Below are 13,445 nucleotides of genomic sequence, written 5' to 3' on the forward strand. Positions count from 1 at the left end.
TATATTATGATCCAGTTGTGACACACTGTACTGTACATAATGAATATACAGGCATATTGTACACAAGCCTAAGTATTAACCTTCTTGCTTCTTTGTTGAATAATCATTTTGTGTGTATAGCCACACTGTATTTTGTAGTTGCTGGAACTGGAATTGAATTGACTGAAAATAAATGATAAAGAGATGATAACAATGAGGATGTTATCTTATTGTGTAAATATACATCAGTCCTATTCAGAGAAATGGGATCTGTTTTCCAGTGGGTTTGCAATGTCCTTAGACATTCTATTCCAGCTTTAGGATGAATAGCTTGGAATTAATTGACCTTATTGTCACAATCACATTTTTACATTTATTTGTTAACCTCTGCCAATGTAAGTAATGCAGTAAACTTCTTATGTGTAGTGAGAGAAATAGTACTTTCAATACAAATCTGAGACTAGATAGTATTTTATTGTACAGTGTAAATAGATAAGATAGACAAAGAAAATCTCTTATAAAGCCACAGGACTTCTCTGGAAGTAAAGTACAACATGCATTATACAAACTGTAAAAGACTTCTTTTGCTGTCTAACCAAATTTGTCATTTGAAGAACCAGCTTATCTTATTATAAGCCCAGCAGTGTTGTCTTCTAGGAGTGCCAGATGTGTTGGTTCCACCAGGGTGGAACCCTGTAATGTTATGCAGGGCTGTTATAACAGTAGCCTATCCTATTCAGACATCTGTTTTGTGGAAACAGTGCACCGTGGAACAGTGAAACACAGTACATATACAGATGGGACCTTGGGGATCATGTTGCTATGGATAACAGTGGTACACAACTTGTGTCCAAGATGGCTAGCCTGCTTGGAAGGAAATGAAGCATTGTAGCTCAAAGTTGTTCGCTGTCCACTGTTGTTGTCCATAGGAATGCGAACCCTTTGTCCCTTTTGTACAAGTACTGTATGTGTGCCCAAAGGTTATTGTGACACAAGACACACAGTACTTTCTATTTCATCAAATAGGCTGTTTTAACCACAATTTTGTTTCTTAACATGCTCCATGAATGGTAACTCTTTTGTCTTGACCTTTGCTCATGATTTAGTCATCTTCAGTTTATGGTTGAAGCTAATGTAATGAGGTGAAGCATAGTTTAATAAGTCCAAGGTTTCATAATCACCGAAACATTACAATACAACTGAAATATTTTTTTTTTCACTTAGTGAAGTAAGCTTTATCACAGATAGACTTACTTTTGCCAAACTAAACACTCTCTGCCTTTTGAGAACGTGGGGTTTTGTTTTCTTTTAGTTTCAGGACATCTCCTTGTTGCATCATGCTGTGAGGCTGGACAAAAGTGGGCCTCTGACAATGGACATTGTACTGGCATGCCACAGAGAGAGGTGGACACCTGTAGGTAAGTTAATAGTCTTGAACATTATCAGTTTTGTTTTAATTCCTGTTCAAAGAGTCATGAGGGCAGCAAGAGTCTGAAAATTACAATGCATTAAATTTAGTTATAAATGTGTCTGTAACCTTGATATCTTTCCCTTCATTGTGCCCTGCTGTGATATTGCTAATTGAGATGTTGCTCACCACAGGCTTATTATGCATAACACAACTTGACTTGGTAGGTTGATGAGACTGCAGTAACGGGAAAATTAATGAATACAGTACATCATCTTCCTGCAGTTGAGGGAAAGCAGTACGTTTTATCTTAGCTGGGTTTGATAATAGGCCTGACTGGGACAGATGGATTCTGTTTTAATTCGACTGGATTTGCTATACCAGTTGTCCGGCTTTGTAGTTGCTCTACATATCACATATTTGTTTTTTTTTTTAGAATTGCTGAGCAGCAGTGCTGCTTGGGACACTTGAGAGACAGCACATGCTTGGCAGGTATGACTGCAGCCAAAGAAGGGAAAATGTGCGAATTGGGTGAACGTGACATCTGCGGAGCTGACTCTTACATGGCAAGTCACCTTTCCATCCATTTTCTAACTGCTTTATCCAACACAGAGTTGCAACGGAGCCAAAGCCTGACCTGGCAAGCAGTGGGCACAAGGCCAGATACACCCTGAATGGGACACATAATAATATTTCTTTATTAGCCCTATACAATTTCTTGCATTAGGAATGCGTCTTTTCACATACCCCAGCTTTTCTCCATGGAGACACAGACACAGAGACAGGGAGAGAAGCTTGGGGTCAGAGCACAGGGTCTGCCATTGTACGGCACCCCTGGAGCAGTTGGGGTTAAGGGCCTTGCTCAGGGGCCCAACGGAGTAGGATTCCTCTGCCGGCTGCGGGATTTGAACCGGCAACCTTCCAGTCACAGGCGCAGATCCTTAGCCACAGAGCCACATAGACACAGACACACACACACACTCACACCAGGGCCATTTGCCCAATGGAGAAAGGAAACAAACTTATTTTAATTCAGCGGGGTTAAAATGTTGCTTTTTTTTCCATGGCCTACAGACTTTGGAGAAGTTAGGAAGCCGTTGTGCTAAAAATCTGGTTCAATAATAACAAAGAATATAAAAAATGGAAACTGAGTTCTTAAAAATATCCACAGTTTCAAACCTGCTAACAAGACGAGAGAAGAAGTTCAACTTGAATAGGCAAGATTTGAGGAGAAATCTGTGCTGATGTTTATTATTAATATATTTAGGTCAATGGTTTAGCAGCAACATTATGATACACCATCTAAATAATGAAGTCATGTATTTATGTTTTCACTTTTTTTGTTTCATAACATACATGGAACTGAATACAATGTTTTTTTTTTCCTGAAACCTCTCTGAAATGCACTTGTCACCCTAGGAGTTTAATTCCCAGATACAGTAAATGTCAGATTGGATTTCTGTTGTTGTAATTGGGAAAAGCACCAGTATGAGAGTGTGTCACTTGCCTGGTGCTGGCAAACATTGTAATTATTTGTACTTTTCTGCATTGCTGAGACCAGAAACACAGCAGGAAAATAAATTGCATGGTTCATACTACTTGTCAGAGAGAATAAAAAACTCTTATTGTCACCACAGAGAAAATATTCTACATGGTCTTAAAATGTCAATATTCCTCTCCTGGCACCTGCAGTGTCCTTGGCTTTAAGGCAGTGGTACTGTCAGAGGCAGAGGCTTACTTTGGAGAACATTTATTACTTAAGGGCTTTTGTCACAATTCAAATAGTGGTGCGTACTCCTCTCAGACAATGTAATCCCACTTTAATAAGTTGTCATGGTTACCAATGTCCTCTTATTTGTCCCTTTATTTCATGTTTACTAACAGTAACAAGCCGAAAGATCAGAGAAATGGATGGCAATAAAATGTATCATGTCACGCTGTTCTGCAGGAGTGCTGTAGCTGCTGTTCTCTGGGCTTGCAATTTCGCAGTGAAGGACACAACTGTGATTCTCACCAGCATCTAGTTTACCCCTGTAGCCATATGTTTCTAACCTGCTGCGAGGGAGAAGATGGCCTCAGCCAGCCCACTCTGAGAGAAAGGCAAAAACCTGAACCAACATCTCTGCCAAAGAGAGGTAATATTCCTTGCAAATGTTGTTAGGCATAGTAAATAACCTGATACAGTTATCTTCCACTTCAATTATATATCCATCAGTGAATCCATAAAGAGTACTGTGTCTGTACTGGCAGATTACCAAGACTGCACTTGTTCTTTATTAAGTCCAAAACTTAATAAACTTTAAACATATTTCTGTCATGCTGAATTCTAAAGGACTTTCTTTTTAGTTGTGCTTCATACCTTTCCTCTACAAAGCTCTGACACAGTCTTCAGGCTGTGTAATGGGAGCCGGTTCAGACTCCCATGTAGTGCGTATTTAGGACCCTATGCAGACGGTAAAATCCGGAAGAGACTGGAGAAGGGCAACAGGGAAACACGACAGGATCAGGATGGGGATGACCGACAGGGGGGCGTGGCGCAGGCGAACAAGTCCAAAACAATCCGAAAGGGGAAACCAGGAAGTCCAAAAGTCCATAGCCGGGAGATCCATCTGAAGAGAGACAGGAACGGGGCCGAGGAATCAGGAACAAGGAAGTTAAAATCACAAAGGAGCTGGGTTCTCCAAGCCCAGTACCCAGATGTTCAGGACGCCGAGGAATAAGAGCCCTCGGGCTATCCACGAGCCTGGGGGATAGGCAGGCCTTGTGGCGTCCATCTTCCAATACCGAGCCCTGAAGCCTGGAGACACCAAACTTAAGTAGGGACAGGAAAAAAGGAGACACGTGCACGTCATAATGAAACTAAAATACAAAAAGGTCAGAGCACCCTCTAGAGGAGGGATGACGACTGTGACAGGCTGGCACAACGCTGGTTCAGAAAAGCACTCAAAATGAGAGAATTAAGATGTCAGCACAACCTGTCTGAAAAATACAGGACAATTCCAAACAGGGACAGGTGACAGCGCTAGCTGTTACTGTCCTATAGGTGAAAATAAAGCAGTATTTTTATGCAAGGCTTTTTAGCTAATTACAGATATAAATAAGAAGTCCAGAAAATGTGAGGGTCATAATTTTTCACATCCCCGTAGTAAGTATTCTGTAAATTCTTCAGACCATTTAGTTTCTGTTAGTGAACTCTCATAAGTAAATATCACACATTTTCAGTTGGATTGAGGTCTGGAGATTGAGAACATGGAATTGAGAACATTTCTTTTCTGAACAGTTAGCCATTACTTTGTAAATTTGGATGTACAGTATGGTTTGGATAACAGGCATGTTGGAATGTCCATTTCTACTATCAGGTTTCAAATATCTTGCTATGTTTTGGTGTTAATGATTTCCTCAATCTTGACAAGGGCTCCAGTACCAATGGATGGAAAAGAACCCCAAAACATAATAGACGATAAGTGTTTTCCCAACATGAGCACCATGTTTTATGCCACACATAATGCTGGTGAACATGTCCAGAAAGCTCGGTTTTCATTTCTTCTGACCCTATGGCATTGTTTCAGTTGTCATTCAAATGCTGGCAAGTCTGAGTTACTTCTTTTGGTGGGTTGCTCAGATGCTTCTTCCTTGCAACCCAGTTATGAACGCCACATGCAGGCAACTTTGAATGGTAGTTTTCAACACTTTGTATCCTGAAGATGCCAGTGAGTGTTTAAGATCTCCGGCTGTTGCCTTTGGGTGCCTCCCAAACCACTTGCTTTATAGTCCATGATGGCAAGATACACTTGCATTCTCTTCCTGCTAGGGTGGCAACTGTACCCCTAGCCATCGATTTCTAAAAATGGACACTACAGTGGAAAGCGTAGGTACCTTTTTTTCTAGATTCTTTTATAGTCATTTCCTAATTTGTGGAGGTCCATGACCACTTGCAGTCTTGAAAGAGTTCTCTGACCTTAGCCTTGATAATGTTGCTGAATGGTTTCCATATGTTACAGTACATCTTTTTATACTCCAGGGAAGCAGGAATCCTTTTGGAGGCCTCTATATACAGTACATCTGGAGGCATTGCACTTCCAGAGAGCAGAATGCTACTTTAGATTTGTTTTGGGTGATTTTTATTTAAAGGAATTCTTAGAGGTGTGAATTAATTATTAATTATAGGTTAATTATTTATGACAAATATATTATGGCTCTTGTCGATGCTATTAAGATTACAGTCTAATCTGTCCAATCTGTAGCTCATTCTGCAATATGAGGTATTTGATTCTTATTTCATTGCTACTACGGTAAATGTTTAGATTGCATTTAGAATTCAAGACACTAAACTGCCTTAAAAAAGAGATTGTGTAGCAGTATTTGTGTGTCATCCCACACAATTAGAATGAAATATTGTATTCCAGATGTGTTCTGCAGGCTTTAGATAATATGAAGATCATATTGGTGACAGAATCCCATGAGTCAGCCATGTCAGTATGTCAAGGTGATAGAAAGCTGGTTGCTAAAACCATGTGTCATGCCAGTCCTGTCCATCTGCATTATGACCTCTGCCTGTCAGAGCAATCTGTTACAGTATTATCCTATATCTGGGTTTATTGCCAGCTGTACTTTAATACATTTCTTTTAGTAAAACACTCTATTCTGTATTCCAATAAGCCACATAATCGTGCTTAATAATGATGCCAAACCATGTTACTCTTTTCAGTGTTTAGATCTCTGTCAAACTGTCAGATTAAACCAGAAATTGTGGTAACAGCAATGCAAACATGACTAGTGTTACGCAGCCTCCATTTTTTAGCTGTTAAAGTCAGCAGTGTTTGTGGTAGTTGTAATGTCTACTGAAGCGCTAGTTTCAAGGTACTTGACCTTACTGTGAATGTGCCATTGCCTTTAGTTCTGGATCTTAAACTCTCACCATGATCAGTTGATTAGCAGGTAGAACCTACTGATTTGTATTTTAAAGCTCAAGTGCTGAATTCTCCGATAGCAAGTGAGAGGTGAGGGGGAAACTGTATTCATACCACAAGAGGGACATTTCCAGAGTTACAGCACTGTTCTGCCTTATAAACATTATGTCTTCATTATCAAGAAGGTCAGGAAGCATGCATGAGGTAGATGCAATAAAGGTTTACAGGACATTTGAGGGCTGGAATAAAAACAATTTTAAAAAGCAATCTGTACTTGAGTAAGTACAATATGAGAGTGTAATTCTGATTGCTGAACCTCATGCAACCTAACTAGATTAGTTTCAATGAATTTATTTTGTTCTGCATTTTCTTGGAATTTGTATTCAGGTAAGGTGAGTGGTGATGATTTTCTGAATGTGAATGTGTTTAATTTACATTATATTAGATCTGATTTTAACAAAATGTCTTTAAGCCAAATTTAATAACCTGCATCTTTCTTCTTCGGCGGTTTTCTACATTTGGCCAGAATATTGTTTCCAAGTTTGATGAAGTAATGAAAATATTACTAATTACTCATTACTAGAGTGGTCAGTTTCTCCCTAGTTATTAACACTATCAGTATGCTATTAATCTATCACAAGCTATGAAGAATCAATAAAATGGAATTTTCCACCTCTAATCTAAAGTACTGTGTGTTATTGCAATATCTTCTATTGCAAGTATATTGTGGTGGTGGTTCAGTGCTGCTGAGTCAGTATCAACTCATGGCAACCCTATGGATATTTGCCCATCACTATCCAGAGAGTTTTCATGGCAAGATACGGAAGTAGATTGCCAGTCCTTTCTTCCAAGTGAGAGTGTTGTTGCTGTTGTCACAGATATGTGACCCTCCGCCGCCAACACCACCCCATACTGCTGCTGCCCAGTATGGGTTCTTAGAGAACCTTGTGCTCGATGTGGGACACAAACCCACTACCCTGAGATTAGGAGTCTCATGCTCTACCAACTGAGCTAGTCGGGACTTAATGTATATTGTAAGCATGTAATATTTCCAATTTTACACTGCAATATATTATTGTGTCACTTTCTGACCTTGTGTTGAATCAGGCAAATTTTCTTAAATTAAATATCACATTTCAACAAGCTAATACAGTATATGCTTTGCAGCCTTACAATAGCAGGTAACAAAATACAGGAAAAAGCTTGACTGTAAGGAGGTACTATGCACCAAAGAGTTAAGATACTATGACATAAAGCGAATTTCCAGACATTTGTACAATACAGTATAGTCTTGTCTTTCAAGTTTCAGATGGTACATATGACAAAGAAGCTTTTTCCATTACGGATGAAGAGGGCAATGCAAATACAGTGGAGAAAGGAGAAGACATAGATGAGTGCTTGGAGTATGAAGGACAACTCTGTCACCAAAGGTGTATCAATACTCGGACTTCCTACGAATGTGCTTGCTTCCCAGGTTACATACTGCTGTCTGATGGATACAGTTGTGAGCCCGGTAAGAAAGAGATATAACTAAATGAACCTTTTTGTAAAATGACATGCAATGGTGGAATGGCTTATGACTAAAATAACTATTTTAAAATGAAAGTGTGTGTACACAGACATTTGCAACACCAGGTTTATGTAATGGGTAGCTGTTTCTGTCTTTGCGCGTGTAAAGCTCACATACATTGTATTGTCTACTGCAGTATAATTGTGCTTATTGTACTACATAATACCAACAGGGTTTATCAGCAAACGGAATCATCTTAACTGAGAAATGGAACCATCCAGCATATTCTTGTTGTAATGATTAAATAAAACAGTCAGGGGACTCTTGAAATTTGAGGAAGTTCTATGTTATTCATTGTCCTCAGTTTCACACAAGACTGAGGAACTTCGATGCCTTTTCACACAAGGATTTTTAGATCTGTACTGCAGCCCAGAAAGAGGAATGTTCTAAAAGAACTGTTAGCCAGTAAGTCTGCCAGGTTTGTTCCATTCATGTCATTCTTAAGGCAGAAATAATACAGGACAGTACTTTAGAAAAAATCAGTTCATCTTAGTTTGATTTCTAAGGCCATCTCACCCAGGAAGAAAAAAAAATACTCTTAATTCTTAATTTCACTGAGTGAAATGAGTGTTCATTCTCAGACAATAATATACAGCAAGCAGTTCAGACGTGTTGCAGAATTCTTGGCAGGAAAGAATGTGTCTCACTGAGGTTTGGCTTTTTTACCATGTATTATTTTTTTCAGTTCTTGTTAAAAAGCTCTTATCCTTTCCTTCCTTCAGTTCTGACTCAGATACAGTAGTTTTCTGATTTGGGACTGATAATCTTTATCCAGACTAGGCATATGACATTCCTTCCTGACCCTGCATTTTGTGTTAAACCGCTGACCTTCATCTGATTACATTATATACAAAAGTAGCTGAACTGTGGACAGACAATTGCTAAGAGTTCTATTGTTAGGTAAATGTTTTGATGTCCTGCCTGGTACGGCATGTTTACTAACTAGCAACTAGCAGGCCTACTGTTTTCTTTCTTTTTTTTGTGTGTATTTAGTTAATATGTCTAGGCTAGAGGCTGGTGGAGCTTTGCTGGCTGAAGTATGACTTTTCAAGTGCTGCTAAACTAACATTTATTTAAGAGATAAATCTATATCATTGAGCCCCAATCCACTCCTACTCAATGATAATCCCCGGATTATTATCCCTTTTCACATAAAATGTTTTTTTTCTACAGACAAAAATGTATCCTTCGGGGTTGGGTGGAGACTAAGTTCTTAAAATCTCACAGGGTTGTAGTCGTATATTGTAGATATTTTTCTTAGAAAGAGAAGTACAGCTAAATTACATCATTCAGCTCCAAGAACTAGTCTGTATCTTTTTTCTTCTTACTTTTTCCTTTTCGTTTCGTATTATAATACAACTTTTGAGCTTCAGCCACTCCAAAAGAACTGTGATACCTCCAATTAAAAAATCTGTCAATAGTGTATTGCCCGAGACTCCATTAGAAACATTCACCTTCCTCATAAAAAATGAGGAACTGCAGTTTGTCATTGTTCTTCAGGTTTTGCCATAAACTTGTACTGTACATTCATTTGATTTTATAAATTATCATTTACCACACAATTTATACATGCATAGATGTCTTTCCAGAAATGCTTCACTTCACTTATACAAACACTGAGGTGTTTGATCCAGTGATACTGTTATACTTGTGTGGAGTTTTACAATGTGTGTAGCCACAAGTTTTATGTGTACGGGCATATCTATCAGCAAACATCTGCCACCATCCGCCGCCCGCATCCAAACCAGATGACATTTTTTATGATTCGTGGCTCGGAGATAATATAATTGCAGGATAAAATGACTGCCCCTAGTTAATGGGTGTTTCTCTCATGTTTGCATATAGAAAATCCTGAGGAAGAGGACAACAGATTGAGAGAGGAAGATAGGCCTGCTACTCCTGTCCCTACAGTTGCAGCTTCTACCACAGTGATTCCAGTAGATTTGTGTGCAGGTAAGGATTTGATTCAGCTACATGTTTTGGTGCTGAAACCCTTCAGCCTCCCTGTATGTACATAATCTATTTCAGGGGCAGGCAGATCCAGGGTCTGGGGCCACAGAGTCTCTTGGTTTCCATTCTGCTGCTATTTAAGTAATTTCTTCATTGAAGTGATTATTTAGATTTGTAGTATGTCAATTCTTCATGCCTTTATCCAATTCTAAATTCATAGTACCTGAAAGAACATCAGGGCTGTGGCCCACCTGGAGTTGAGTTCTGCATCTCGGGTGAAAATGTTTTCAGATTTCAAATTCCTATTTTAAAAAACCCACTTTGCCGTTGTTGTTGTCTGCAGCATGTAGCACAAGGAAGCATGTCCTAGAGTTCTGCAGTCCGTTGTGTTCATCGGATGTCTTAATTGAAATTCTAGAAGTATCCCATCTACATTGCAGTTTTAAAACTACAGTATGTCAGTAGTTTTAAAATACTGTCCCCGTTCATGCACTCTTGGCTAATATACAGTATCTAAACTGATGAAAGACAGAGAATTTTCTGGCAGCTGTTCTATGTACTATAACAATACTTCTGAAAAATTGTTTCTGTACAAAAGGTATAATTAATTTGTTTTATAAAAATATTTTGCATTAGGAAGTAGGTACTTATGGGAATACTGTTGAATAACATTAATCTTCTGGAGTCAGTACTGAACACTTTTAATGTGCTTAATACATACTGTATATTCTGTGTTTGTTTTAAAAATCAAGGGAAGGATTGCTGCTTTGGAACGTGCATTTGTTCTTTGTTCCTTTATCATCCTGTCTGTCTATCACTTAGAGAGCACATGAGCCCGGGAACATCTGGTCATCCCATGAGTCAACCTTTATTAAACTCTAATTACAACACTGACATGATCAGGGCTTTCTGGGATGGGTAGTTTGAAATAAGAAGTGAAGTGTTTAGTGCATGTAGTGAAAGCCAAAACACATACTGTACGTCTAATACATGTACTCTATGTCCCATGGACAAAAAAAAAGTTTTCTTCAAGGAAAAACAAATGGGCTCTGGCACTTAAAATATACAACTCTGAGAAAAAAATGAGGTTCAGTGACTATCATGGTAAGTCTGAACAAAACACAACCAAGTGTGAAAACTTTCACACACTGCTTTGCCACGGTTCACCAGGCCTCGGACTGGACTGCCTTGTGAGTTTGGTCTTTTCTTTTTTTAAAGACTGGAGGGGGCCACCCAAGCAGATCAGCACAGTTTTTAGAACAAGGCATGCAGCCACATTCTCATGCCAACCATATGCTCATTCAAAACTATCCGATCGGCTCTCTATCTAGCTTAATTACACCCACGTGGGGCTCTCTCTGCCACAGACTGAATCTTTTGTTGACTGGCAATCTTCCATGTGTGTCAAAGATACACCAGAGACCCTTCCTATCTAGTCCTTTTCAGAAACCCCAGGACAAACAGCCGAAGTACATTGTTGTTTCCCTGGGCTCAGCAGTTCAGCCATAGCTGCCGATAAGCAGAGTTGGTGCATTGAGGATTGGCTATTATAACACAGTATCAGCTTGCCTCCAGTTCAGAGCAGTCTCTGTTCAGATGACCTTTTCACTGTGCAAGTGTACGCTAGGGAGGTGACAGAGGGAAATGGAATAGGCAAAATCTAAGAAAGAAGGAAGTCACTGACAGAATATATATTGGTTGCCCAAAAACTCTGAAGAGAACATCTTGCACCAGCAGGGTTTTTATTAAAAGCTTTTCCATTTTGTCCCCTCCTCCAATAGGAAATGGCCCCTGCATGCACGTCTGTTCACAGGCTGCAGGAGAGGTGCTTTGTTCCTGCTTCCCAGGTTATGCCTTAATGGCAGATGGACATTCATGCGAAGGTAGGGGAGCTGTTTGCTTTTATTATGTGTTTAATATATTAGCATTTAAACTAATGGAAAACAGCACAGATTCAATTCTCGTGTCACTAGTGAGAAGTCAAACACTGTATATGCAGACCTCCTTTTACTCTCTGTTTGGGGGAAGTATCCACAAAGGCATTTGGTGTAATATTGCCAGAACACCACTGCATTGCCAAAACATGAAAACTGTTAGGTTCACTTTAAAAAGACACTTGAAAATGTGTACTGACCTTCTGGGAAATGGGATTCAATGTAGCCAAACAAGAGAGACTAAAATGCAGGTCTTTGTAACTCTGGGGTTAAGTGACCTCAGCAGCATTTTTACAAAGTAGATTTCACTGCCTCAAGCACTGGTGAATACAGTCAATTATTACACATAAAGACATGTCTGAAATAACAAATGCCATTCCAGGTTCTGTAAGCTCAGAAATGCTCTGTGAAGTTAAAGCCTCTGATCTCAGGCCATTTATTTATTTCATTCCATTCCTAATTTTTATCAAAGGTTGCAAATTGAAAGCAAGGCTTGCACGACAAAGTAAAGTTCTTTGGATGTAGGGTGGAGTTGCTAATTTATTGTGTACAGTCTGAAGTCTTATGGCTGCATTCAGCTGGCTCTTGCTAGAAAACTCTCGCCATATGTGTGTGTGATATGGAAAAATGAGAAAAAAAAACATGAACATACCTCCCTGTGTGTATGGGGCTCCAGTTCTTAAGAGGTGTAGTCTGGGGTTTTGAAAGAACATATATCTTTTGAGGCCTAATATTACCAAGAACCCGTAATTAAATGTGTGATACTGCTAAAGATATGCAGCTTTAAATGTGAAAAAACTACACCAATTTTTTTCTAGTATATACATACATCAGGAGACAATAATTAGAAAGAAAATAATGCAATACAAGTTTCCTTTGACGTGTTCTAAAAGAAAGGATTATTTTAATTATGGCCTTGGGATACATTTTCCTTTTCTTGAAGGATATTCTGGAAATGGAGCACAGAACTCCATCTCCTAAATCTGAGGGATCATCTTTCCCAGGAAATTTGCTTTTCACAAACAATTTAAGATGTAATGTGTGATCCACATGTTGGAGCATTGCTTCCTGGTGGACCATTTACAATTATGTTGTGGTTTAGAATGTAATATGCAATCCATAAATAAATGCATCACACAATCAATGAATATTCTAATGGAGGATAATTGTATAAACAGATAAACAAGGAAGAAAACCAGACAACACACAAAAAGACTTGCTGTTTGGAGGGGACATGATTTAGCAAAGTTTATTCATCGAAGAAGGCAGCACCATTAAAATCCTTTCTGTTTTCCCAACACTTAAGGAATTAATAGAAATGAAATTGAAAATTTATACTAGGAATACATAAAAAAGATATAGAACTGGGGGGCGCTTAAGACATTTATAAGTTAATCTACACAAATGTTGTCACATATATACAGTATATTTCCCCATTCCTGAATTTTAAGCATTATTATAATTAGATAAATAGATGCTGTTAATGTTACTATTGTAGTAAACGTCTTTGCTACATTGTGAATCCATTTAATGTGATTTGTTATCAAGACTAATTCAATCGTTGTTCGTGCATTATTCCCCTGTAGTTCAAGTGCACAACTAATGAATTTTTTTTTTGCAAAGTGTTACCATATGTTAGAATGTGGGTGGGCATCTTTGATTTAGTCTGGCATGTAACAAAGAAACTAGCTTTA

At 38.8% G+C, this 13,445-nt stretch overlaps 1 protein-coding gene across 6 annotated transcripts in view; it reads left to right on the forward strand.

Moving 5' to 3' along the window:
* Positions 1-13,445, forward strand: part of fbln2 (fibulin 2) — a 59,520-nt gene that overhangs the window by 30,030 nt on the left and 16,045 nt on the right. For 5 of the 6 annotated variants that reach the window (XM_088636896.1, XM_088636893.1, XM_088636898.1 and 2 more), the window contains exons 3-8: positions 1,292-1,397; positions 1,824-1,953; positions 3,336-3,522; positions 7,601-7,810; positions 9,713-9,820; positions 11,599-11,700. In XM_088636896.1, the coding sequence (XP_088493022.1) occupies positions 1,292-1,397; positions 1,824-1,953; positions 3,336-3,522; positions 7,601-7,810; positions 9,713-9,820; positions 11,599-11,700 (843 nt within the window). The remainder of the gene's footprint in view (positions 1-1,291; positions 1,398-1,823; positions 1,954-3,335; positions 3,523-7,600; positions 7,811-9,712; positions 9,821-11,598; positions 11,701-13,445) is intronic. The other variant, XM_088636895.1, reaches the window with a different exon arrangement.

This window comes from Lepisosteus platostomus, chromosome 6 (genome assembly GCF_059453375.1).
Source record: "Lepisosteus platostomus isolate fLepPlt1 chromosome 6, fLepPlt1.hap1, whole genome shotgun sequence".
In the NCBI taxonomy this organism is placed as follows: Eukaryota; Metazoa; Chordata; class Actinopteri; order Semionotiformes; family Lepisosteidae; genus Lepisosteus; species Lepisosteus platostomus.